Below are 25,936 nucleotides of genomic sequence, written 5' to 3' on the forward strand. Positions count from 1 at the left end.
GTTCTAGAGATTACTTGATTCCTTCCTTACAACTAAAGAATGTATGACCTCTGTGGCTTTGTTTTAGAGTAGGACTACCCATATGCCACTCACAGCAAGTTGCCATGGTACGTTCACACCTCTGGTATGCTTTCATAACAAATTCAAAAAACGGACTAATATGGACATTTCCGGTTGTTTTACGGTTTCCATCTATTTCACTTTAGAGAGAACTTTAAAACTGCACGTGCTTACTTTATTGTTTATTAACTCGTAGCATTATACATAAAAGCGAACTTTGTACCACTCCTACTTGTCAAAACATTGCAGTTGCATTGCAAGGACAATCTCCGTGCTGTACAAGAAAAATACGGCAGGGCACGCCCCTCTGTTTTGATTCAACCATGGAGCAAACCATCTGACTGTGTATTATATTGACTTTGAAACCAGAACATAAACCGAAAGGGAATTTTTTAAGGGTATGTTAAATTTATAAACATATTTACATCTCAAATATCTAGAGCATATCATTTTGTAGTAGGCCTATGCCTACTACATATGGAAACTTCAGGCATAAATCATATCCCAACCTTTCGTAATGGTTTGGTCTGCTTTTAAACTTCAGAGCGCCGATCTTTAACTGTAGCAGACAGATGCTTCCCTGCTGTATTCATGTACTACACAGTTACATTTTATCGTTTGAATATAATTTGAAACTTCACACTGATTTGCAAACTTTGTCTGAAGACTCAGCACAATTGCTGGTGAGTTTGGTTCTCTCTTTGATAGTTCAGTAAGCTAACCAAAATGCAGTAGGACTCTTTTTTCATACCCTGTTTTGTTGATGGTGAATATGTATTACCTGTATCGACAGACCAAATAAAATTATGAGACCATGCTTACTTTATTTTCATGGTCCAGGCATGCAGAATGCAAACCCAATAGAGGAGGTGGGAGGCGACACATCCTGTGATGTGCCATGTCTCCAGAAACTTGACTCCCCAACAGGTAACAGGCACTCCTCATGAACAGCTATTGGTATGGATTCATATTTTGAATGATGTGATTTTGTTGGTATTTGATGTGTAATAAAGGTATTTTACTATTTTACTTATATCTCTGTCTGTGTCTGTATGTATGTGTGTGTGTGTGTCTGTCGTCATCTTCCAGGGAGCCCTCCCAAACAAGCCTCTCTCGCAGATATGATTGAGCTTGAGAATTGTGTTTCCAATCTCAGCCTTGCACATGAGATAGTGATGAACAGAGACTTCAGCTTTAGACAGAACAGCCCACCCAAAGACAGGCAAGAATAGCTATGAAACACACACCATTTCTGTCTAATGATGATCAATAATCGCTGTATGATCATAATTTCAGTCACTTTAAAGTCACAGACTTTTAATAATGATTTATTTTTTAGCTTGCAAGGGAGAATATCTGACATAGTTCACAGTGCTTTCTGGGACAGTCTTCGTGAGCAGCTTTCATGCAGCCCTCCAGACTATGTCCATGCTGTCATTCTGCTCCAAGAGGTGAAAACTGTGAGTATGGTCATGTACCTTTACTAGCTCACTCCTTCCCCCAGTTTCTCAGCATAGTATAGCAAACAAAGAAAGGCTAAGTGACCCACTATGTGGTTGTCCCCTGTGTGGTCAGACCGTGCTGTCCCTGCTCCTGCCTGGCCACGTGCGTCTGAAGGCCCAGGTGGAGGAGGTTCTGGACCTGGAGCTGATCCAGCAGCAGGCAGATCATGGGGCCCTGGACCTGCAAAGATTGTCAGGCTACATCATCAATACCATGGCCTCCCTGTGTGCCCCTGTACGGGACCCTGAGATCAAGTCACTACGGGATCTTTCGGACCCAGTGGAGCTCCTCAGGTGAGGGACATAACTCATTTTATGGTAAAAAAAAAAGAAGGAATTATGTAGCATAATATCAGATATGAAAATGTAATGACATTACCCTTGGAAAGACAAAATCTCAAAAAAACAAAAACTCTGGGAAGCTCCTTCGTATACTATTCCACTACTCATTCATAGTTACTTTGGGTATGGTTCACACATGTCCAGTAATGAACCAAGGCCTACTTTTGGTTAATGCTAAGAAATATGTTCCTTTCCTTACTAACAGGGAGATCTTCAGAGTCCTTGGCCTGATGAAGACAGACATGGTCAACTTCACTGTACAGAGCCTCAGACCTAATCTTCTTCAGCAGGCGGTCCAATACGAGCAGGCCAAGTTCCAGGAGGTCCTGGAGAAGCAGCCTGGTAAGTGAGACAATGTTCAAAGAGAAAATCTACACAAATCTACAGTTCTACCAAATCTGATGTAACGGATGTGAAACGGCTAGCTAAGTTAGCGTTGGTGCGCGCTAAATAGTGTTTCAATCGGTGACGTCACTTGCTCTGAGACCTTGAAGTAGTTGTTCCCCTTGCTCTGCAAGGGCTGCGGCTTTTGTGGAGCGATGAGTAACGATGCTTCGTGGGTGACTGTTGTTGATGTGTGCAGAGGGTCCCTGGTTCGCGCTCGGGTATGGGCGAGGGGAAGGTCTAAAGTTATACTGTTACACTGACATGCTCCTAACATCCAGATGGAAGAACTTGTGCTTCTACATCTGCATTGTCTGCTCTTTGGGGTTTTAGGCTGGGTTTCTGTATAAGCACTTTGTGACATCTGCTGATATAAAAAAGCTTTATAAATATATTTATTTGATTGATCGTTTGATTGAACTCGGTTGGATAATCCCTTTAATTACATTCACACTTTCCATCAAATAAATGTCAGGAACTTCAAAACAGATATTTTTTGTCTAATAATGGCTTCTATATGTTTTTGTTGCTTTTCTAACCATCCTTCTCAAGAGTTCCTGGACAAGACCACCGTTTGGCTTCAGGTGGCAGCACGAGAGGAGGCATTGGTCAGTACCCAGTCTGACCTTGACACTGGGACTCCCAAGCCACGTGGTCCATTAAGTCCTACTGTCGTCCTGAACAGGGCTTACCTGCAACTGCTGAGCTGGGACCCCCATGACCAGAACTACCCTGAGGTAATCAAACGAGGACCCTGATTGGTTCTGTCTTCCCAGTGGCATAACAAGAATGGAGACAGTTCAAATCAAATTTTATTAGTCACATGCGCCAAATACAACAGGTGTAAACCTTACAGTGAAATGCTTACTTACAAGCTCCTAACCAACAGTGCAGTTTCAAACAAATATGGATAAGAATAAGAGATAAAAGTAACAAGTAAATAAAGAGCAGCAGTAAAAAAAAAAATATATATCTACAGGTGGGTGCTGGTACAGAGTCAATGTGCGGGGAAACCGGTTAGTTGAGGTAGTATGTACATATAGGTAGAGTGAATTAAAGTGACTATGCATAGATGACAACAGAGAGTGGGGGGGTAGTAGTCTGGGTAGCCATTTGACTCTTGATGTTCAGGAGTCTTATGGCTTGGGGAAGAAGCTGTTTCGAAGCCTCTTGGACCTCGACTTGGCGCTCCGGTACCGCTTACCATGTGGTAGCAAAGAGAACAGTCTATGACTAGGGTGGCTGGAGTCTTTGACAATTTTTAGGGCCTTCCTCTGACACCTCCTGGTATAGAGGTCCTGGAAGACAGGAAGCTTGGCCCCGGTGATGTACTGGGCCGTTCGTACTACCCTCTGTAGTGCCTTGCGGTCGGAGGCTGAGCAGTTTCCATACCAAGCAGTGATGCAACCGGTCAGGATGCTCTCGATGGTGCAGCTGTAGAACCTTTTGAGGATCTGAGGACCCATGCCAAATATTTTCAATCTCTTGAGGGGGAATAGGTTTTGTCGTGCCCGCTTCACAACTGTCTTGGTGTGCTTGGACCATGTTAGTTTGTTGGTGATGTGGACACCAAGGAACTTGAAGCTCTCAACCTGCTCCACTGCAGCCCCGTCAATGAGAATGGGGGCGTGCTCGGTCCTCTTTTTCCTGGAGTCCACAATCATCTCCTTTGTCTTGATCACATTGAGGGAGAGGTTGTTGTCCTGGCACCTCACCGCCAGGCATCTGACCTCCTCCCTGTAGGCTGTCTTGTTGTTGTTGGTGGTCAGGCCTACCACTGTTGTGTAATCTGTCTGCAAATTTAATGATGGTGTTAAAGTCGTGCCTGGTCGTGCAGTCATGAGTGAACTGGGAGTACAGGGGGGGCTGAGCACGCACCCCTGAGAGGCCCCTGTGTTGAGGATCAGCGTGGCGGATGTGTTTTTACCTTTTCATTTCCTTTTTTTCACCTTGATTTAACCAGGTAGGCCAGTTGAGAAGTTCTCATTTACAACTGCGACCTGGCCAAGATAAAGCAAACCTTACCACCTAGGGGCGGCCCGTCAGGAAGTCCAGGATCCAGTTGCAAAGGGAGGTGTTTAGTCCCAGTGTCTGCTTATTGATGAGCTTTGAGGGCAAAATGGTGTTGAACTCTGAGCTGTAGTCCATGAATTGCATTCTCACATAGGTGTTCCTTTTGTCCAGATGGGAAAGGGCAGTGTGGAGGGCAATGGAGATTGCATCATCTGTGGCTCTGTTGGGGCGGTATGCAAATTGGAGTGGGTCTAGGGTTTCTGGAATGATGGTGTTGATGTGAGCCATGACCAGCCTTTCAAAGCACTTCATGGCTACAGATGTGAGTGCTACGGGTCGGTAGTCATTTAGGTTACCTTGGTGTTCTTGAGCACAGGCTCTATGGTGGTCTGCTTAAAACATGTTGGTATTACAGACTCGGACAGGGAGAGGCTGAAAATGTCAGTGAAGACACTTGCCAGTTGGTCAGCGCTCACAGTACACGTCCTGGTAATCTGTCTGGCCCTGCTGCCTTGTGAATGTTGACCTGTCTGAAGGTCTTACTCACGTCGGCTGCGGAGAGCGTGATCACACAGTCTTCTGGTACAGCTGGTGCTCTCAAGCATGTTTCAGTGTTATTTGCCTCGAACCGAGCATTGAAGTAGTTTAGCTCGTCTAGTAGGCTCGTGTCACTGGGCAGCTCTCGGCCTTGCTTCCCTTTGTAGTCTGAAATGGTTTGCAAGCCCTGCCACATCCGACGAGCATCAGAGCCGGTGTAGTACGACTCGATCTTAGTCCTGTATTGACGCTTTGCCTGTTTGATAGTCGTTTAGTGGAGAATACAATTCAGGAAGAAGGTGGTTGATGCCATTTTCAACAAGGAAATTACATCAGGGAATTATCAATGAATGGATTGATTTATTGTTCCAATAAATTAATAGATTGAGATTAAATAATAATAATTCCCTGTGGTTTCACCCCCACATAATCTACTCACCCCCACTTATCTACTGGAAAACATTTTATAGTAGCTCATGTCCAAATTTCTCCTCTCCCTCCACAGACAGTTCTGATGGACAGAGCCCGCATAGATGCACTGGGGCAGAGGCTGAGTCTGCTGGTTCTTGAGGCATCAGTTCTGCTGTTGACTAGCACACAGTGTGGGGCCGCTGTTTTCTCTCTGCAGGGGTTTGTAGGTAAACTCAAGCAGACCATCACTGCCCTGCTGGAGGGCAGTCACAACAGGTAAGAGATGGGGGGGGTTACTGTCTCTCTCGGAGCACAGGTAATGTATAACAGAAAAAAAGTAAGTTGACAAAAGAGCCCAGCTGCCACACTTCAAATGTCTGCAACAAACCCTGGCTTCTTCAGGCTCAAAATATAGCTCAAGTTAACAAGTTAATAAACATTTCAAATAAAAATGTTTATACATGATTTCATGAAGCTATTCATGCTCTACTCTAAAGTACAATCAAATGTATTATTGAGAGTTCAATAAATCCTTATCCTGCAGTTGTTCTGAATGGATGTTTGACACCAGTCTCTCTGGTGCGTTCAGGGACTTTGACCTGCAGGGGGCGTTGCTGGGGCTGAGGGAGCAGGTGCTGGTGCAGGTGAAGGAGGCTCTGATCACCCAGGAAGGACCAGCGCTGCCTCAGGACAGTGAAGATTTGCTTAAGGGACAGATCTCAGACCTGGCCAAGGACAACAACCCCATCCACACTCTCATAGGTCAGTCACCACCAGTGAGGGGCAACCCAAACCGACCTCCCAAGTTCAGCATTCCAGAGTAACTAGTTGCATGAGTTCCATGTTAATCCTGAGATATGTGGAGGTCAATTTAACCATTACTGATACAATTATGAGTCAGATACAATTGTACAGTTTAGCAAGATATGTTCTGTGTCTGCAAAGGTTCTTGTAAGTCAGATTGGCAGTGCAGCAGGCTGATTTCTCTCTTTTTGCATACCACACATGTTGTAGGAGAAAGAGTGCAGGGCTACCTCCAGGCCATGCTAGAGGGAGGCCCCACTAAAAAGAGTCCGTCCATGCCCCCTGCCCTGAGGCTGCTGAGTGCTGAGGTGGCAGAACTGGGAATGGCCTTTGGGCGAATAGTCCATTTCAACCGCTCAGTTTTCGGCCCCTTCTACGTCCCCATCCTAAGGAAGATGCTGTTTCCATCGGGAGAGGCCGAGATGGGAGAGGACTCCCGCTAGTCCCCCGAACACCTCCGGTCCCTTGCATAAGCTGCCATTCAACATTTACACAATGTAGAGCAGGATTCCCAAACTGGCGACCCGCGGGCCAAATCTGGCACGCCAATAATATTATTTGGCTCCTCAAAGACCCCCAAATTAAATTTTAATATTTTTTAAATAAAAAAATGTATACAAATCTCGGATCCGATATGCAAAACCCCCCAAATGCAATGTCCCAAGAAGGAAGTTACCCTACCTAAATAATGGAAAAGTAAAGTTTTAACTTCATTCATGAGGAAAGAGAATGCAGGAGACAGTCAACTAATAAAGCTGGCAACAGACCATTTTGTGGTGCTGAAACTTAAAGCTGCAACCACAGCACAATCAATAGGAGGTGAACAGCACCTGGTGCTGAAAATATAGCTAACCTGTTATGCAAGTGTTGCACAGCGACAGATGGAGAAAACCTACACCAGTCGAGTAATTCATTTCAACAATAATCTTCATTTTAATTTGACTTTACAAACAAGAAGAGGGCTTAATTGTCTTCTGAGCCAAGGCCTACATAAAATAACAACTGGCTGTGGTATTCCATAAGGCTTAACAGCATCTTTCACAAGAAAATATTATATGGCCGAATAGAAGTGTGATTTCTTTTTTTTTACAAGGTCTCCTTACAATTGCAACTGGCCAAAAATGGAGCATGCTAGATAAAACAATAATTTAAAGAAAAAAAGGTGGTCTATCAGGACAGCCAGCTCCTATATCGACAGAACAAACAGATAATACTGTCAGCTTGAGACCTAAATATTTCTGGATAAGCACACAATAATGTTAGTATTTACTAAGTACAGTCATATAGGCCACTAAGTTACTCACTCAATGGGAAATGTTGCATTTCCTCTCGATCTTATGGATGTCACGTGAGATGGATGTGATTTTGATGCGCAGGCAGTCAACAATTGACTTGTGTGAAAACCGGTTCCTGTCCTGAGTCTATATTGCATTCATAGAGGAAAATGAGGACTCGCAGGATTAAGTCGATCCAAACATTGTTAGCACATGAAATGCACGTTTCTTTATTGGCTGTATTCCAGAGCATGCCACCCAAAACGCACACAAGGACAAGGATCCCTGATTTGGCTTGATGTCTGTAATTCAATCAGCTCAGTTTGAATTGCGGCCTAATTTTTAAAATTTTAACTTTATTTAACTAGGCGAGTCAGTTAAGAACAAATTCTTATTTACAATGACGGCCTACCCAGACCAAACCCGGACGACGCTGGGCCAATTGTGCGCCACCCTATGGGGCTTCCAATCACGGCCAGATGTGATTCAGCCTGGATTCGAACCAGGGACTGTAGTGACGCCTCTTGCACTGAGATGCAGTGCCTTAGACTGCTGCTCCACCCAGGAGCCCAATCCAGCAAGGGTATCGTTTTCTTAGCAATGGAGGAGTGTTCTCCACCTGGGCAGACTGAGAGGAGCACGTACAAACGCAATGATATCCATGGGCATTCTGTAGTCTTCAAATCTGGTGGAGGAGTTGTCAGCCAAAGAAGCAGTTTATATGTAGCTTGCAGTTAACGCTTAAATGTTTCTGCGTAGGGCCTCTGTCTCAGGCGGGAAGACCACCTTGAAAGTTCCATGCTTAGATTCATAATAATGTATAAGATAAAATTATTTGCAAACAGCAACATTTTCATTTCAAATAAGACACACTGGCTTGGCATTGGGAAAATATGGTAAGATGAATGCAATCTCTTTGTACATTTTCCCTGATACTTATTGAGAGCGACATGTTGATGTTAAAAAATATTAGTGTAGGCTACAGTAAACCTGTTTTTCCCCACCAATCAACACACAGTGAAATAGACAAAAATAATAACTGAATAGAGACATGGTGATTTTATGAGCGTAATCAGATCAAAATTATTGTTATTGTCACAGAATGTATTATGTACTGATCGGCCAATTAATTGTGCTAGTATTATATACTAATTATGTTCTGGCCCGCTGACTATTAGCTCAGAGTCAAATTGGGCCATGGGCCAAACCTAGTTGACGAACCCTGATGTAGAGTGTTTATACTGTATATTTAGATTTTAGAATATACACTGCTCAAAAAAGGGAACACTTAAACAACACAATGTAACTCCAAGTCAATCACACGTCTGTGAAATCAAACTGTCCACTTAGGAAGCAACACTGATTGACAATAAATTTCACATGCTGTTGTGCAAATGGAATAGACAACAGGTGGAAATGATAGGCAATTAGCAAGACACCCCCAATAAAGGAGTGGTTCTGCAGGTGGTGACCACAGACCACTTCTCAGTTCCTATGCTTCCTGGCTGATGTTTTGGTCACTTTTGAATGCTGGCGGTGCTTTCACTCTAGTGGTAGCATGAGACGGAGTCTACAACCCACACAAGTGGCTCAGGTAGTGCAGCTCATCCAGGATGGCACATCAATGCGAGCTGTGGCAAGAAGGTTTGCTGTGTCTGTCAGCGTAGTGTCCAGAGCATGGAGGCGCTACCAGGAGACAGGCCAGTACATCAGGGGATGTGGAGGAGGTCGTAGGAGGGCAACTACCCAGCAGCAGGACCGCTACCTCCGCCTTTGTGCAAGGAGGAGCACTGCCAGAGCACTGCAAAATGACCTCCAGCAGGCCACAAATGTGCATGTGTCTGCTCAAACGGTCAGAAACAGACTCCATGAGGGTGGTATGCGGGCCCGACGTCCACAGGTGGAGGTTGGGCTTACAGCCCAACACCGTGCAGGACGTTTGGCATTTGCCAGAGAAGACCAAGATTGGCAAATTCGCCACTGGCGCCCTGTGCTCTTCACAGATGAAAGCAGGTTCACACTGAGCACATGTGACAGAGTCTGGAGACGCCGTGGAGAACGTTCTGCTGCCTGCAACATCCTCCAGCATGACCGGTTTGGCGGTGGGTCAGTCATGGTGTGGGGTGGTATTTCTTTGGGGGGCCACACAGCCCTCTATGTGCTCGCCAGAGGTAGCCTGAATGCCATTAGGTACCGAGATGAAATCCTCAGACCTCATGTGAGACCATATGCTGGTGCGGTTGGCCCTGGGTTCCTCCTAATGCAAGACAATGCTAGACCTCATGTGGCTGGAGTGTGTCAGCAGTTCCTGCAAGAGGAAGGCATTGATGCTATGGACTGGCCTGCCCGTTCCCCAGACCTGAATCCAATTGAGCACATCTGGGACATCATGTCTCGCTCCATGCACCAACGTTGCACCACAGACTGTCCAGGAGTTGGCGGATGCTTTAGTCCAGGTCTGGGAGGAGATCCCTCAGGAGACCATCCGCCACCTCATCAGGAGCATGCCCGGGCGTTGTAGGGAGGTCATACAGGCACGTGGAGGCCACACCCACTACTGGGCCTCATTTTGACTTGTTTTAAGGACATTACATCAAAGTTGGATCAGCCCGTAGTGTGGTTTTCCACTTTAATTTTGAGTGTGACTCCAAACCCAGACCTCCATGGGTTGATAAATTTGATTTCCATTGATCATTTTTGTGTGATTTTGTTGTCAGCACATTCAACTATGTAAAGAAAAAAGTATTTAATAAGAATATTTCATTCATTCAGATCTAGGATGTGTTATTTTAGTGTTCCCTTTATTTTTTTGAGCAGTGTATATACATTAGTAACGTTTGTTAAACCAAAAACAGGCCATCAGATAAGTAGAATATATAAAGATCATATAAAGAATAATCATACTGGAATATATTTTCCTCAGGACACATATAATATTTGTTGTTGCAACCATTGTGATAATCGTTTTACTAATATCTAGTGTTTGCATGTATGTCAGCTTGAATTGATTATTTGTGCATTAGCTAGAGATTGTTGTGTACAGTAGGTTTATTGAATGGTATGTACTGTATAATTTAAAGCACTTACCAAAGATATGTATGCACTTTTTAACCCATTTCAAATACATCTATATTTTAATATTTTGAAACTGTACATTAAATAATGTGTGAAATTTGTTGGGGGATTATTGATTTACATTTTTTATGCATTCTGACCAACAGTTGGTCCCATGTTGCATGAGCTGAAATGAAAGATCCCAGACGTTTTCCATATGCACAAGAAGCTTATTTCTCTGAAATTGTGGGCACAAATTTGTTTACATCCCTGTTAGTGAGCATTTCTCCTTTGCCAAGATAATCTATCCACCTGATAGGTGTGGCATATCAAGAAGCTGATTAAACAGCACGATCATTACACAGGTTTATCCTGTGCTGGGGACAATAAAAGGCTAAAATGTGCAGTTTTGTCACACAACTCAATGCAACAGATGTCTCAAATTTTGAGGGAGTGTGTAATTGGCATGCTGGTTGCAGGAATGTCCACCAGAACTGTTGCCAGAGAGTTTCATGTTCATTTCTCTACCATAAGCCGCCTCTAATGTCGTTTTAGAGAATTTGGCAGTACGTCCAACTAGCCTCACAACTGCGGACGACGTACGTGTATGGCGTTATGTGGGCAAGCGCTTTGCTGATGTCAACGCTGTGAACAGAGTGCCCCATGGTGGCAGTAGTATGGACAGGCATAAGCTACAGACATCAAACATGATTGCATTTTATCAATGACAATTTGAAAGCACAGAGATACCGTGATGAGATCCTGAGGCCCATTGTCGTGCCATTCATCCACCGCCATCACCTCATGTTTCAGAATGATAATGCACCACAAGGATCTGACCACAATTCCTGGAAGCTGAAAATGTCACAGTTCTTCTATGGTCTGCATACTCATCATACATGACACCCATTGAGCATGTTTGGGATGCTCCGCCAATATCCAGCAACTTCGCACAGCCATTCACAACATTCCATAGGCCACAATCAACAGCCTAATCAACTCTATGTGAAGGAGATGTACTGTGCTGCATGAGGCAAATGGTGGTTACACCAGATACAGACTTTTTTTTTAACAACACCCCTTCATTTTTTTAAAAGGTATCTGTAACCAACAGATGCATATCTGTATTCCCAATCATGTGAAATCCATAGATTAGGGCCTAATGAGTTTATTTTAATTGACTGATTTCTTTATATGATCTGTAAAATCTTTTAAATTGTTGCATGTTGCATTAATATTTTTGTTCAGTATATGAAAAAAAATGTATGACTTTTTTTCCCTCCATTGTTTCGATATGATTTTTATTTCAAACAAGTTCATGAAGAGGAGACCAAATTCAGTTATTATTTTAATTGTTTGGTTTTAGAGTAATGAGAAAAACATGTTCTAAAGGAAAGACTAAGGATTGTGGAGTTTGTTTTTCTTAGTAAGTGAAAGGAAAAGTGGTACCTAAAGGGGTAAGTAACCCTAAGCACAATATACTACTCACAACATAAATGACAAATCGATATACCTACAGTACCAGTCAAAAGTTTGAACACCCCTACTCATTCCAGGGTTATTTGTACTATTTTCTACATTGTAGAATAATAGTGAAGACATCAAAACTATGAAATAACACATATGGAATCATGTAGTAACCCAAAAAAAAACAAATTAAAAAAATCAAATAAAAATATATTTTATATTTGAGATTCTTCAACGTAGCCACCCTTTGCCTTGAAAGCTTTGTACACTCTTGGCATTCTCTCAAACAGCCTCATGAGGTAGTCACCTGGAATGCATTTCAATTAAAACGTGTGCCTTGTTAAAAGTTCATTTATGGAATTTCTATCGTTCTTAATGCATTTGAGCCAATCAGTTGTGTTGCGACAAGGTAGGGGTGGTTTACAGAAGATAGCCCTATTTGGTAAAAGACGAAGTCCATATTATGGCAAGAACAGCTCAAATAAGCAAAAAAAATGATAGTCCATTATTACTTTAAGACATGAAGGTCAGTCAATGCGGGACATTTCAAATCTTTGAAATTTCGCAAAAACCATCAAGCGATATGATGAAACTGGCTCTCATGAAAGGAAGACCCAGATTTACAGTGGGGAAAAAGAGTATTTAGTCAGCCACCAATTGTGCAAGTTTTCCCACTTAAAAAGATGAGAGAGGCCTGTAATTTTTTTGTTTCTGGTGTCCTTTGACAGCTCTTTGGTCTTGGCCATAGTGGAGTTTGGAGTGTGACTGTTTGAGGTTGTGGACAGGTGTCTTTTATACTGATAACAAGGTCAAACAGGTGCCATTAATACAGGTAACGAGTGGAGGACAGAGGAGCCTCTTAAAGAAGAAGTTACAGGTCTGTGAGAGCCAGAAATCTTGCTTGTTTGTAGGTGACCAAATACTTATTTTCCACCATAATTTGTAAATAAATTCATTAAAAATCCTACAATCAGATTTTCTGGATTTTTTTCTCTCATTTTGTCTGTCATAGTTGAAGTGTACTACCTATGACCTATGATGAAAAATACAGGCCTCTCATCTTTTTAAGTGGGAGAACTTGCACAATTGGTGGCTGACTAAATACTTTTTTGCGCCACTGTACCTCTGCTGCAGAGGATAAGTTCATTAGAGTTACCAACCTCAGAAATTGCAGCCCAAATAAATGCTTCACAGAGTTCAAGTAACAGACACATCTCAACATCAGCTGTTCAGAGGAGACTGGGCGAATCAGGCCTTCATGGTCGAATTGCTACAAAGAGACCACTACTAAAGTACACCAATAAAAATACGTGACTTGCTTGGGCCAAGAAACACAAACAATGGACATTGGACCAGTGGAAATATGTCCTTTGATCTGATGAATCCAAATTTGAGATTTTTGGTTCCAACCGCTATGTCTTTGTGAGACGCAGAGTAGGTGAATGGATGATCTCCACTTGTGTGGTTCCCACCGTGAAGCATGGAGGAGGTGTGATGGTGTGGGGGAGGTTTGCCGGAGACACTGTCAGTGATTTATTTAGAATTCAAGGCACACTTAACCAGCATAGCTACCACAGCATTCTTCAGCGATACGCCATCCCATCTGGTTTGCGCTTAGTGGGACTATCATTTGTTTTTCCACAGGACAATTACCCAACACACCTCCAAGCTGTGTAAAGGCAATTTGACCAAGAAGGAGAGTGATGGAGTGCTGCATCAGATGACCCGGTCTCCACAATCACCTGACCTCAACCCAATTGAGATGGGTTGGGATGAGTTGGACTGCAAAGTGAAGGAAAAGCAGCCAACAAGTGCTCAGCATATTTGGGAACTCATTCAAGACTGTTGGAAAAGCATTCCAGGTGAAGCTGGTTGGGAGAATGCCAAGAGTGTGCAAAGCTGTCATCAAGGCAACTTTGTTTAGTTTCTACATGATTCCTTTTCTGTTATTTCATAGTTTTGATGTCTTCACTATTATTCTACAATGTGGAAAATAGTAAAAATAAAGAAAAACCTTTGAATGAGGATGTGTGTCCAAACTTTTGACGGGTACTGTATACATAAACCATTATACACTGTACATACACTTGTCTTATAAAGGACTTCTGAAGTATAAAAGTGTGAGTATAAGGCCATATGATCTTGGTCAATAATATTCTGTAATAATTTCTAGGATAAATTATTAGGCTATTTACTGCCCTTAACAAACGATTGAGGTGCCACCCAACCTGATGGAATTCAGCATGCCATCTCATTACAGAGTTAAACATTGTTATATTATAACCACACTTTATCATTGGAGGTCTTAGCCTAACGCAGGGATGGGCAACTTGTAGCCCTGGGCAGTCATGCACTCCCAAAATCTGAGGGAGCACAAAGTATGTGGGGATCGCTGGGAGGTGAAGACTAAGTTGACAACTGAAACAGCTTTTTCCTGCAATCTAGAGCCATAAACATTATGCTTAATTCTATGCAAAAAAATATATGTATATATTTTTTCTGCATAGCTAAGCATACCTCTTGAGCTGTCTGTATCCTGCTGACTGGTGGTTCTTACATTAAAAAAATATATATATATATTCTTCCCTGCATCTCTGCTCAAATCTGGGTAAAGGATTGAAAATAAATCTTAGTCAGTACATTTAGGCCTCGATTCAATCAGATCAAGCATTAACCGGCAATAGCAGACGCCCTCATAGCGGACGCTTTGGAGTTGTAATTGTGTTGGAGTCATTAAATCGGAGACAGCTGCGCTTGTGATCATTGTCACGAAGGTTCACCCGCCCCCACTCGCATTAGATGTAAATGACACTCAAATTGAAAATTAGGAATTATATAAATCTAATCAAGGTGTAGATTACATCTCACATTCCAGTTTTCGAACTTGGAAACATGGCTGCATGGGATTGCTGGCTGCTGGATTTCTCTTAATGCGACTCTGTGTAGCCAATGGCAATGTCCGCTTTAGGTATAATGACAGTTCCAACACCACCCAAAACAACCGCTATGCGGATGTTGGCTAAAGCGGATCTGATTGAATAGAGCTCTTAGTTATTGCTTGCTTTTCTAAAATCAACCAACTTTTCCAGCAGACATTCCAGCTAAGATAGACAAGCCAGCTGCTCTACCTTGATTAATAGCCTTAAATGGCTTTTTGGTAACTAGTTATGAGGTTGGGAGATTAGGCTAGCCAAAGTCAACTTCATGAAGTTGCTAATTGGCTAGTAGTATTACAGAAAAAAATACTTATTATTTTAAATAATGTTTTTAACAGGACACATCTTAAAGGGCACATGCCCCTGTACTCCCTATGGGCATGATAGCTCTGTTGTGACCCCCACCCCAACAAAGTTGCCCATCCCTGGCCTAGTGCATCAACCATTCTGAAATTCACTCCATACTGTGGTATGTCAGTCTTTGAGGATCATAGCATCTGCTGGTGTTCATCCCTTTCTATACTATGTACTTACTGGTAAGTGATTTAAACCTACAATACCATATTAAGATCTCACACTAAATACAGCTACTGCAGCCTGTAGAAGCTACATGTGTAGAAGCTTCCAGTTTTTACAAAGGTAAAGAGTTTGTAAGTTGCATTTTCTTCCTAATTTTAAATAGTTGTCCCTCCATTGAATAATATATTTCATCCTCTTACTACATCAGTTAGCCATATAAAAATAGTGTATTTTAAAAATGCATCAGTTTATTTCCATCACATGTTTTGTTCCAAATGTCTTTGCTAGTGAGGGAGTATGACTTTTGCATGCATACATCTATCTCCTCTGCCAGACCCTGGGCTTGTCTTAGTGACAAAGAGATGCAATTAGCTCTCATAGAATATATTGTCTGGCAGCTCCTTCAAACTCCCATGCAAGTAAGATGACCTAAGACACAATCAAATACCTTAAGAATGAGATGTTCCATTGTACTATTTAATTTCAGGTATATATTGCTTTACATTTTTAAACATTATCATTGACAAACTATACTTTGCCCACAAATACATGGGCATAGCATTATTATGCTGGTACGGTAGTTCTAAATTTGATTCACGTACTCTTGTTCTCTCTTCTTGATCCTGGTAGTAACAACATGTTAATCTCAAATATACCTGAATCAATAACAATTGTCATTAATGGCCCATCATTAATTGTCTATATTCTGTATATTACTGTACCTACAGGAAGTCAGATGTGGAGGTAAAGACAGTCAGTGTGAGGCCAGGGAGGATATTTGACCTTTCAGACTGACCTTCTCACCCAGTGGACAGACAGCTAGTGTAAGGTTATAATTTCTCTGTTACTTGGTATTCAGGAGATGTGGTAGAAGGCAGCAGACCTTATCAAACAGTCCCTCATAGACCCGCTGAATGTATCCCTGTTGGTCTCTTTGGCTCTAGTCTACACACACGCAGACGCTCACATTGGCTGCTCCACTTCAACTCATAGCTTGGTGTCCGGAAACTTGAACGCTGGAGTGAGCTACACAAGGAAAACACTGACGTTAAAAACAGAAGCATGCACAGCCAAATCATGCCACCACAATTGTGTCTGCTTGAAATAGCCTCTGCTCTTTAAAAACTTAAGGCTTTTATATGCACCCAAACCAAAACAGGTAGAATGTATTTGCATGATTTCAACACATAACAGGGAGGAACATACTTAGTGCAAGAGAAATGACAATGCTGGACAATGTAAATGAGATGAGGTGCTATATTTGTGAAACAAAGAAAAAAGTAAAACAAAACAGCAAATTATAAGATAAAACAAAACAGACACTGCTGTTACAGACACCTCAATGGGCCATCAGAGGACCAAACGCAAATACTGCCACATGCATCAGTACTGTAACAGTCAGGACAGGACAGATTGACGATGAGTCACAGCTACAGTACCGCACAGAGACTAGCATGTCTTAACAGTCATTCTCCAGTCAGCCATCCTGTATTAACCAGGTGTCGTTTGGAGAGAGGCGAAACATAACATCTCCTGCAGCAGGAGACACAGAATGAGGACAGCAGCTAGAGACAGAACAACCCATCTTCCCACGAGGACACAAACACAAGGCTACACAGCACACAGAATAGGTTGAGCAAAACACAAACAGATAGAGCCAACAGACACACTACATGACCAAAAGTATGTGGACACCTTGTTGAACATCTCTTTCCAAAATCATGGGCATTAATATGGATTTGGTTTCCTCGTTGCTGCTATAACAGCCCCCACTCTTCTGGGAAAGATTTCCACTAGATGTTAGAACATTGCTGTGCGGACCATTCAGCCACAAGAGCATTAATGAGGTTGGGCACTGATTTTGGCCGATTAGGCCTGGCTCGCAGTCGCCGTTCCAATTCACCACAAAGGTGTTCGATGGGGTTGAGGTCAGGACTCTGTGCAGGCCAGTCAAGTTCTTCCGCACCGACAAACCATTTGTGTATGGACCTCGCTTTGTGAACGGGGGCATTGTCATGCTGAAGCAGGAAGGGGCCGTCCCCAAACTGTTGCCACAAAGTTGGAAGCACAGAATTGTCTAGAATGTCATTGGAGGCTGTAGCGTTAAGATTTTCCTTCACTGGAACTTGTAGCTCGAAATATGAAAAACAGCCCCAGAACATTATTCCTCCTCCACCAAACTTGACAATTGGCACTATGCATTCTGGCAGGTAGCGTTCTCCTAGCATCCACCAAACCCAGATTAGTTTGTCGGACTGCCAGATGGTGAAGCGTGATTCATCCCTCCAGAGAACGCGTTTCCACTGCTCCAGAGTCCAATGGCGACAAACTTTACACCACTCCAGCCAACGCTTGGCATTGCGCATGGTGATCTTAGGCTTGTGTGCAGCTGCTCGGCCATGGAAACCCATTTTGTGAAGCTCCTGGCGAACAGTTATTGTGCTGATGTTGCTTCCAGAGGCAGTTTGGAAGTCGGTAGTGAGAGTTGCAACCGAGGACAGATGATTTTTACATGCTACGCGTTTCAGCACTCGGCGGTCCCGTTCTGTGGGCTTGTGTGGCCTACCACCTCACAGCTGAGCCGTTGTTGCTCCTAGACGTTTCCACTTCACAATAACAACACTTACAGTTGACCGGGGAAGCTCTAGCAGGGCAGAAATTTGACGAACTGACTTGTTGGAAAGGTGGCATCCTACAGTATGATGGTGCCACATTGAAAGTCACTGACCTCTTTAGTAAGGCCATTCTACTGCCAATGTTTGTCTATGGAGAGTGCGTGGCTGTATGCTCAATTTTACACCTGTTAGTAACGGGTGTGGCTGAAATAGCCAAATCCACTAATTATAAGGGGTGTCCACATATTTTGTATATATAGTGTAGATAACTAGACCTGCGGTATAAATCCCTGTGAAAGAAAAACAAGAATGCAGTTTCACAGATATTTTCAACCAAAAACTATTTGCACAGTGAAAGCATATCTAATTATATTTTGATCCCTCAAATGTAAAGTTCCATGAGTAAGCCTGAATCTTTGGCACTGTCGCTAACATTTTTGTGACCAATTTGTTTAAACATACTGTACCTCATGCTGAACCTATGTGCCATGGCATGGATTTACAACCCACGTAATCTTGATAAGATGCAACATAAGGAGTCCAGCAACACAAATGTGCCTTGCCTCATAAATTGTCTAAAATGAAAACAATGTTATTAGGAATATCTTGTATCCTTCACCATGAATTGGCAAATTCAATTATTGCCCTCAAATTCCTTGGACATACCCAAAACGTGACCTTCGTGACCATGGTGTTTTGGTAATTTCTCATACATTTGCACAAATTTTTTACTACGCCGATATCATTGTGGTCTTGCTTCCCTTGGTTTCTTTTACTAAATATATTCCAGGAAGCCCTGGTCTTAAAAGCATATCTTATTAAAGAAACCAACCATATCCATTTTAAAACAATATTTTTTTTTAAGGGATAGTGCCATGTTTTAACACAGTGTTCTCTGATGAGCCAAACAGTCTCTGTTGATTGTCTCTCTTGGTAATAAAATGACTGGTGAGGCACCATGCACACTGTGAAGCTACAGAGCATTATAGACAGTATAATGTAGACAGTATATCTGGACAAACCTGTACCATTACAACAACTTCATTGCAGCTCAGCCAAAGTGTTCTTGTGTTGTCAACTCAAAAGTACTGTTAGTCTTTTTAACCATGGAAGATGCATGTAGCAGTCAGCAGGTGTGGAGAGTGTGTGATTGTGGCAAGGGATGCTCAATTGATTACATTTAGATAAACTGATAGATAGCCAGATTGAAGTAATTAAGGCTACTGATCTTGGCAGATTGATGACGAAGTTGTCCTCCCATTTGTGTACAAGAAGAGCACACAGGAATTTGAGGTTCAGTTCTTGATCCATTTTGAATGGAAAGGGAAGATTCCTTGATGATCCATCAATGTATGATAAAAAAAATGCGTAGAAAAAATAGTTTTTTTTTCTTATAGATTTTTTGTCTTTCATGCATCCCAGGTGATGTGTCTCCTCACAGCGCCTCACAGTGGTAGATGCCTGGCAAGACAGGACAAGCTACAGATAGGGAAAGAAAAATATTGAACTTGCCTTTAGCGAAAAAGAAGTGAAATACAAAAATAAACATGGTATTAAAAAGACAAAATTGTTAATCCTTTTGGGAAGGGGGTAAACTATTGTTTATGGCTGAGGAGGTTGTTTGGGACATGATAATGTTCTTTGTTCCACTCTATATGGGACCAAAACGGTAAGTTGATAATATCACAAGAATAGTACTCCTTTGGCGTTAGATAAAAAGAGGTACTTGTGAAGGTTTGTTATTTTCTTGTTTACATTGGCAGTACAGCCAATGCTTATCATGTTACGATCAGGTAAAAATGCAACAGGTAGCTGAACAGAAAAAAGGTCATGCTTGTTTTGACCAAAGGGAGTCACTTGGAAAATAATGGCATGACAGGAAGAGAACAAAAATCCACAATGTCTTCAATGATGATAAACCTAATAGGGGGTGGATGCAAATGCAAGTAGTTGGGAGGAGGAGGAGGAAGATCGGTTGAGAGAGCAGTGCCATTGTAGGTTCAGTTCAGGTCCATCCACAAGTCAAGGGGCTCCATCAGTGGCTGCAGGAGGAGCAGGGTCTGCCAAGGGGTGAGTAACAGGAGAGAGCTGCAGGGATGTGTGATGTCAGAGCAGGGTGAGGTTTGTGTAGGGCAGGGCAAAGGAGAGGGGGCAGCCCTGAGGGATGCTACCATCACAGTGAGAAGGCACAGGGCTTGTGAGAGAGAGAGAGGGCGGTAGAGGTCAGGGGTCAAACTGGGTGCTAGTGCGAGGTGAGGATGGGGCAGGCGATTCAGTCTCAGAATATGGTGGTCTCGTACTTGGTGCTGACAGGGCGCTTGTTGGAGTCTCTCTGGTTGAAGAGCCAGGTGGTGCTGCCCAGGGACTGCATGTCTGTGTCCATCTCCAGAGGGTCAATCTGCCGGGGAGGGGAGGGGGGATGAGAGTTGCACACTCAAGTCCTCAGCACATGTGCAAGTGGATTAAAGGCACAGTCCAGTGATGCTAGAATCACAGACACCAGGGCTCAATCCACAACATATAGATGTCTGATAACAAAACAGGCTGCTGGAGACCTAACAGACCACACACACTCCCATCTGTCTCTTAGTCTGGGCTTCAAATTAAGTGAAAATGTGAAAACACCGTAAGGATTCAAACATGCACTCTTAAACAATAGGTTCACCAAGAAAAAAAAGTGTCTCTGTTAACACATGAACCGCCAGAAATCAACACTGATCACTACCAGGATAAACATCATATGTTATAGCTTTTCCTTATAAAATTTTTTACTTTAATTAGTAGTCCTGTATGTCTGATTACACTAAACACCACTGATAAACCCCAAATAAAGTACATTGTGGCAATGCAAAACTGAAATAAACTACTGTCTACATATTCAGTACCAGTCAAAAGTTTGGACAAACCTACTCATTCAAGGGTTTTTCTTTATTTGTACTATTCTACATTATAGAACCATAGTGAATACATCCAAACTCTGAAATAGCACATATGGAATCATGTAGTAACCAAAAAAGTGTTAAATCAAAATATATTTTATATATGAGATTCTTCAAAGTAGCCACCCTTTGCACACTCTTGGTATTTTCTCAACCAGCTTCATGAGGTAGTCACCTGGAATGCATTTCAATTAACAGGTGTGCCTTGTTAAAAGTTCATTTATGGAATTTATTTCCTTCTTAAATGTGTTTGAGACTATTAGTTGCGTTGTGACAAGGTAGGGGTGGTATACAGAAGATAGCCCTATTTGGTAAAATACCAAGTCCATATTATGGCAAGAACAGCTCAAGTAAGCGAAGAGAAACGACAGTCTATCATGAATTTAAGACATGAAGGTCAGTCAATCTGGGAAATTTCAAGAACTTTGAAATATTCTTCAAGTGCAGTCGCAAAAACCATCCAGCACTATGATGAAACTGGCTCCCATGAGGACCGCCACAGGAAAGGAAGACCCAGCGTTACCTCTGCTGTAGATGATAAGTTCATTAGAGTTAACTGCACCACAGATTGCAGTCCAAATAAATGCTTCACGCAGTTCAAGTAACAGACACATCTCAAAATCCACTGTTAGAGACTGCGTGAATCAGGCTTTCATTGTTGAATTTCTGCAAAGAAACCACTACTAAAGGACACCAAAGAGAAGAAGAAACTTTCTTCAGCTAAGAACACTAGCAATGGACATTAGACCAGTGGAAATCTGTCCTCTGGTCCGATAAGTCAAAATTTGAGATTTTTGGTTCCAACCGTCGTGTCTTTGCGAGACAAGGAGTAGGTGAACGGATGATCTCCGCATGTGTGGTTTGCACCGTGAAACATGGAGGAGGAGGTGTGATGGTATGGGGATGCTTTGCTGATGACACACTTAACCAGCATGGCTACCACAACATTCTGCAGCGATACGCCATCCCATCTGGTTTGCGCTTAGTGGGGCTATCATTTGTTTTTCAGCAGGACAATGATCCAACACACCTCCAGGCTGTGTAAGGGCTATTTGACCAAGAAGGAGAGTGATGGAGTGCTGCATCAGATGACCTGGCCTCCACAATCACCCGACCTCAACCCAATTGAGATGGTTTGGGATGAGTTGGACTGCAGAGTGAAGAAAAAGCAGCCAACGAGTGCTCAGCATATGTGGGAACTCCTTCAAAACTGTTGGAAAAGCATTCCAGGTGAATCTGGTTGAGAGAATGCCAAGAGTGTGCAAAGCTGTCATCAAGGCAACGGGTGGCTACTTTGAAGAATTAAAAAAAATATATACAGTGGGGCAAAAATGTATTTTGTCAGCCACAAATTGTGCAAGTTCTCCCACTTAAAAAGATAAGAGAGGCCTGTAATGGTCATCATAGGTACACTTCAACTATGATTGACAAAATGAGGGGAAAAAAATCCAGAAAATCACATTGTAGGATTTTCAATGAATTTATTTGCAAATTATGGTGGAAAATAAGTATTTGGTCAATAACAAAAGTTTATCTCAATACTTTGTTATATACCCTTTGTTGGCAATGACAGAGGTCAAACGTTTTCTGTAAGTCTTCACAAGGTTTTCACACACTGTTGCTGGTATTTTGGCCCATTCCTCCATGCAGATCTCCTCTAGAGCAGTGATGTTTTGGGGCTGTTGCTGGGCAACACGGACTTTCAACTCCCTCCAAAGATTTTCTATGGGGTTGAGATCTGGAGACTGGCTAGGCCACTCCAGGACCTTGAAATGCTTCTTACGAAGCCACTCCTTCGTTGCCCGGGCGGTGTGTTTGGGATCATTGTCATGCTGAAAGACCCAGCCACATTTCATCTTCAATGCCCTTGCTGATGGAAGGAGGTTTTTACTCAAAATCTCACGATACATGGCCCCATTCATTCTTTCCTTTACACGGATCAGTCGTCCTGGTCCCTTTGCAGAAAAACAGCCCCAAAGCATGATGTTTCCACCACCATCCTTCACAGTAGGTATGGTGTTCTTTGGATGCAACTCAGCATTCTTTGTCCTCCAAACACGACGAGTTGAGTTTTTACCAAAAATTTATATTTTGGTTTCATCTGAACATATGACATTCTCCCAATCTTCTTCTGGATCATCCAAATGCTCTCTAGCAAACTTCAGACGGGCCTGGACATGTACTGGCTTAAGCAGGGGGACATGTCTGGCACTGCAGGATTTGAGTCCTTGGCAGTGTATCCCTGGTGTGTTACTGATGGTAGGCTTTGTTACTTTGGTTCCAGCTCTCTGCAGGTCATTCACTAGGTTCCCCCATGTGGTTCTGGGATTTTTGCTCACCGTTCTTGTGATCATTTTGACCCCACGGGGTGAGATCTTGCCTGGAGCCCCAGATCGAGGGAGATTATCAGTGGTCTTGTATGTCTTCCATTTCCTAATAATTGCTCCCACAGTTGATTTCTTCAAACCAAGCTGCTTACCTATTGCAGATTCAGTCTTCCCAGCCTGGTGCAGGTCTACAATTTTGTTTCTGGTGTCCTTTGACAGCTCTTTGGTCTTGGCCATAGTGGAGTTTGGAGTGTGACTGTTTGAGGTTGTGGACAGGTGTCTTTTATACTGATAACAAGTTCAAACAGGTGCCATTAATACAGGTAACGAGTGGAGGACAGAGGAGCCTCTTAAAGAAGAAGTTACAGGTCTGTGAGAGCCAGAAATCTTGCTTGTTTATAGGTGACCAAATACTTATTTTCCACCATAATTTGTAAATAAATTCATTAAAAATCCTACAATGTGATTTTATGGATTTCTTTTCTCATTTTGTCTGTCATAGTTGAAGTGTACCTATGATGAACATTACAGGCCTCTCTCATCTTTTTAAGTGGGAGAACTTGCACAATTGGTGGCTGACTAAATACTTTTTGCCCCACTGTATATATTTGGATTTGTTTAACACTTTTGTGGTTACTACATGATTCCATATGTATTATTTGATTGTTCTGATGTCTTCACTATTATTCTCCAATGTAGAAAACAGTAAAAAATTATGAAAAACCCTTTAAAGAGTAGGTTTGTCCAAACCTTTGGCTGATACTGTATATAAATTATAGCTGTCCAATACCAGATTCATCTGAATCCAAAAGCTGAGTAATATTGCAGGATTAAGACTAAATAGGCCACCTCAAGCATCTTCCTATTTGTACTTATCACACTGCTATGCAATTAAAACACTAGATCATGAGCAGCACAACTCTTAAGCCATAAATCATTTGTAGCTGGTTAAATCAAATCTAAGCTATAGCCTTATTATCCTCAGGAAACAATTCATGAGAAAGAACTGCTTATCTTAAAAAAGCTCAAATGGAATGACTATGAGAAAATAGAGAATGTGACAGAAATTCAGTGTAGGCTAAGTCAAATCAAAAGGGCAAATATTCTGTAGCTACATGAAGTGCCTGGGAAAAAAACAAAAGATGGACATGGAATGACAAGAGAGAGAGAGTTAGAGGTATGTCAGGTAGGTTAGCAGATGGATGATGAAGGATAGCGGAAAGGAGGAGAGAGCAGGACCTGGACTCCAGGGCTAACAGAGTGCAACGGGAGGAAGGAGGGGCGATGTGTAGTACACGTGTGACAGTAACAGCAGCGACATTCTAGCGGAGGGGCACCCTGGGAAACAAGAGGATTAAGAAGAGAAGAGCAAAGAAATGTTAAACAGGGAAATAGAAGGACAGAGCAGGTATAGTGGCACTGAACTGACCATAGCGGTGCAAGATATCCTGTAAAGAGTGAATCATCTAGGTTGTTTATCACATCCTATTTGGTACAGACAAATAATGTTGTTAAGATTGAACTCCGAAACATTGTTTTATACTAGACAGCAGCTGGCATAGCAGGGCTTTATCTCATCTGCCAACTAGACTGGACTGTACTAGCCAGGTTCCCTTCAGTGTCTAGGCACAGCCAGTACAGTACAGGGTACACAGTGCAGTTTTTAGGAGTAGTGAACTACATATAGTTCAACTAGTAATTTAACCCCATTTTGCAGTAGATTGGTGGTAGTTAAACTAAATTCAAATATTGGTAGTGTTTCAGTAGTTAATTACATTTTTGTCATGTAGCGGTGTAGCTAACTACTGGAACTACTCACTACTTTTCTTGCTAAAATAACAGTTTCTCACTTAAAATAAAATATTCTTATTTGAAACAGTTTTTGTATTTAATATGCTAAATTAGACATTCTGTTAACATCTGAGCTGTTCTTGTAATTTGTAGTCTATGACATTTCAGATATGATAATGTATCACAAAGCAGTTTGGATATCGTCAACTACTGTTTCAAAGTTACTTTAGTTAAGTAAACTAATTAGCTTTAGTGCAGCTCAACTTTTTCCAATGTGAAGTAATTGGTAGCAAGGTAAATTATATTTTCAGAGTAGCTTCCCCAACACTGACAGTGTTCAGCTGCACAGTGATTTATGCCATAATGTACATGGGACAAAAAGAGTGCACACCTGGCAAGAATGAAATCATTTCGGAAAAAAGGAAAGGTCATCTCACAATTGTGAAATCATTGTCTACATTAACAGCTGCAAATTTAGTTCTCGTGTTTTAGATGTTCCTAAAATTCCACTGCCTAAAACTCGATCATAAATACCACCAACTTGTGCATTATGCTGCTTACTGATTACCTCATATATTATACCTAATGTATTATACCTCAAATGTTCTACCTAATATATTATACCTCAAATGTTCTACCTAATATACTATATCTCATATATTATACCTCATATATTATACCTAATATTTTATACCTCATATATTATACCTGACATATTATACCTCATATATTATACCTGACATATTATACCTCATATATTATACCTAATATTTTATACCTCATATATTATACCTGACATATTATACCTCATATATTATACCTGACATATTATACCTCATATATTATACCTGACATATTATACCTCATATATTATACCTGACATATTATACCTCATATATTATACCTGACATATTATACCTCATATATTATACCTGACATATTATACCTCATATATTATACC

At 41.9% G+C, this 25,936-nt stretch overlaps 2 protein-coding genes across 6 annotated transcripts in view; one reads left to right on the forward strand and one right to left on the reverse strand.

The window, feature by feature from the left end:
• Window positions 1–594: 594 nt before the first annotated feature.
• Window positions 595–10,503, forward strand: LOC135540112 (T-complex protein 11-like protein 2). 2 transcript variants are annotated; one of them, XM_064966498.1, is made up of 10 exons: window positions 595–743; window positions 901–987; window positions 1,150–1,282; window positions 1,400–1,520; window positions 1,636–1,856; window positions 2,110–2,246; window positions 2,841–3,025; window positions 5,344–5,525; window positions 5,839–6,011; window positions 6,264–10,503. In XM_064966498.1, the coding sequence occupies exons 2-10, from the start codon at window positions 903–905 to the stop codon at window positions 6,494–6,496; spliced, it is 1,470 nt and encodes a 489-aa protein (XP_064822570.1). In that variant the 5' UTR covers window positions 595–743; window positions 901–902; the 3' UTR covers window positions 6,497–10,503. The 2 variants fall into 2 exon arrangements, with proteins under 2 accessions (XP_064822570.1, XP_064822572.1); XM_064966500.1 differs by lacking the exon at window positions 595–743 and having other exon boundaries at window positions 930–1,017.
• A 4,722-nt stretch (window positions 10,504–15,225) lies between these two features.
• Window positions 15,226–25,936, reverse strand: part of anks1ab (ankyrin repeat and sterile alpha motif domain containing 1Ab) — a 36,635-nt gene continuing 25,924 nt past the window's right edge. Inside the window, exons 13-15 of one of the 4 annotated variants that reach the window (XR_010455712.1) lie at window positions 20,219–20,316; window positions 18,947–19,397; window positions 16,277–16,329 (exon numbers count right to left, since the gene is read on the reverse strand). Coding sequence is in view for 3 of the 4 variants with exons in the window: in XM_064966501.1 (XP_064822573.1) it covers window positions 16,291–16,329; window positions 24,424–24,522 (138 nt within the window). In the remaining variant the exon portion in view is untranslated. Of the gene's footprint in view, window positions 16,330–16,546; window positions 19,398–20,218; window positions 20,317–24,423; window positions 24,523–25,936 lie in introns of those variants that run through there. The other 3 variants (XM_064966501.1, XM_064966502.1, XM_064966503.1) reach the window with 3 other exon arrangements.

Source organism: Oncorhynchus masou, chromosome 5, assembly GCF_036934945.1.
Source record: "Oncorhynchus masou masou isolate Uvic2021 chromosome 5, UVic_Omas_1.1, whole genome shotgun sequence".
Classification (NCBI taxonomy): domain Eukaryota; kingdom Metazoa; phylum Chordata; class Actinopteri; order Salmoniformes; family Salmonidae; genus Oncorhynchus; species Oncorhynchus masou.

Excerpts from the sequence above, each read along its gene's own strand:
- LOC135540112 (XM_064966498.1), top strand. The coding sequence starts at position 903 with ATGCAGAATGCAAACCCAATAGAGGAGGTGGGAGGCGACACATCCTGT. Across the intron at positions 2,247-2,840 it reads GGTCCTGGAGAAGCAGCCTG|AGTTCCTGGACAAGACCACC; the intron begins GTAAGTGAGACA and ends ATCCTTCTCAAG. Across the intron at positions 3,026-5,343 it reads ATGACCAGAACTACCCTGAG|ACAGTTCTGATGGACAGAGC; the intron begins GTAATCAAACGA and ends CTCCCTCCACAG.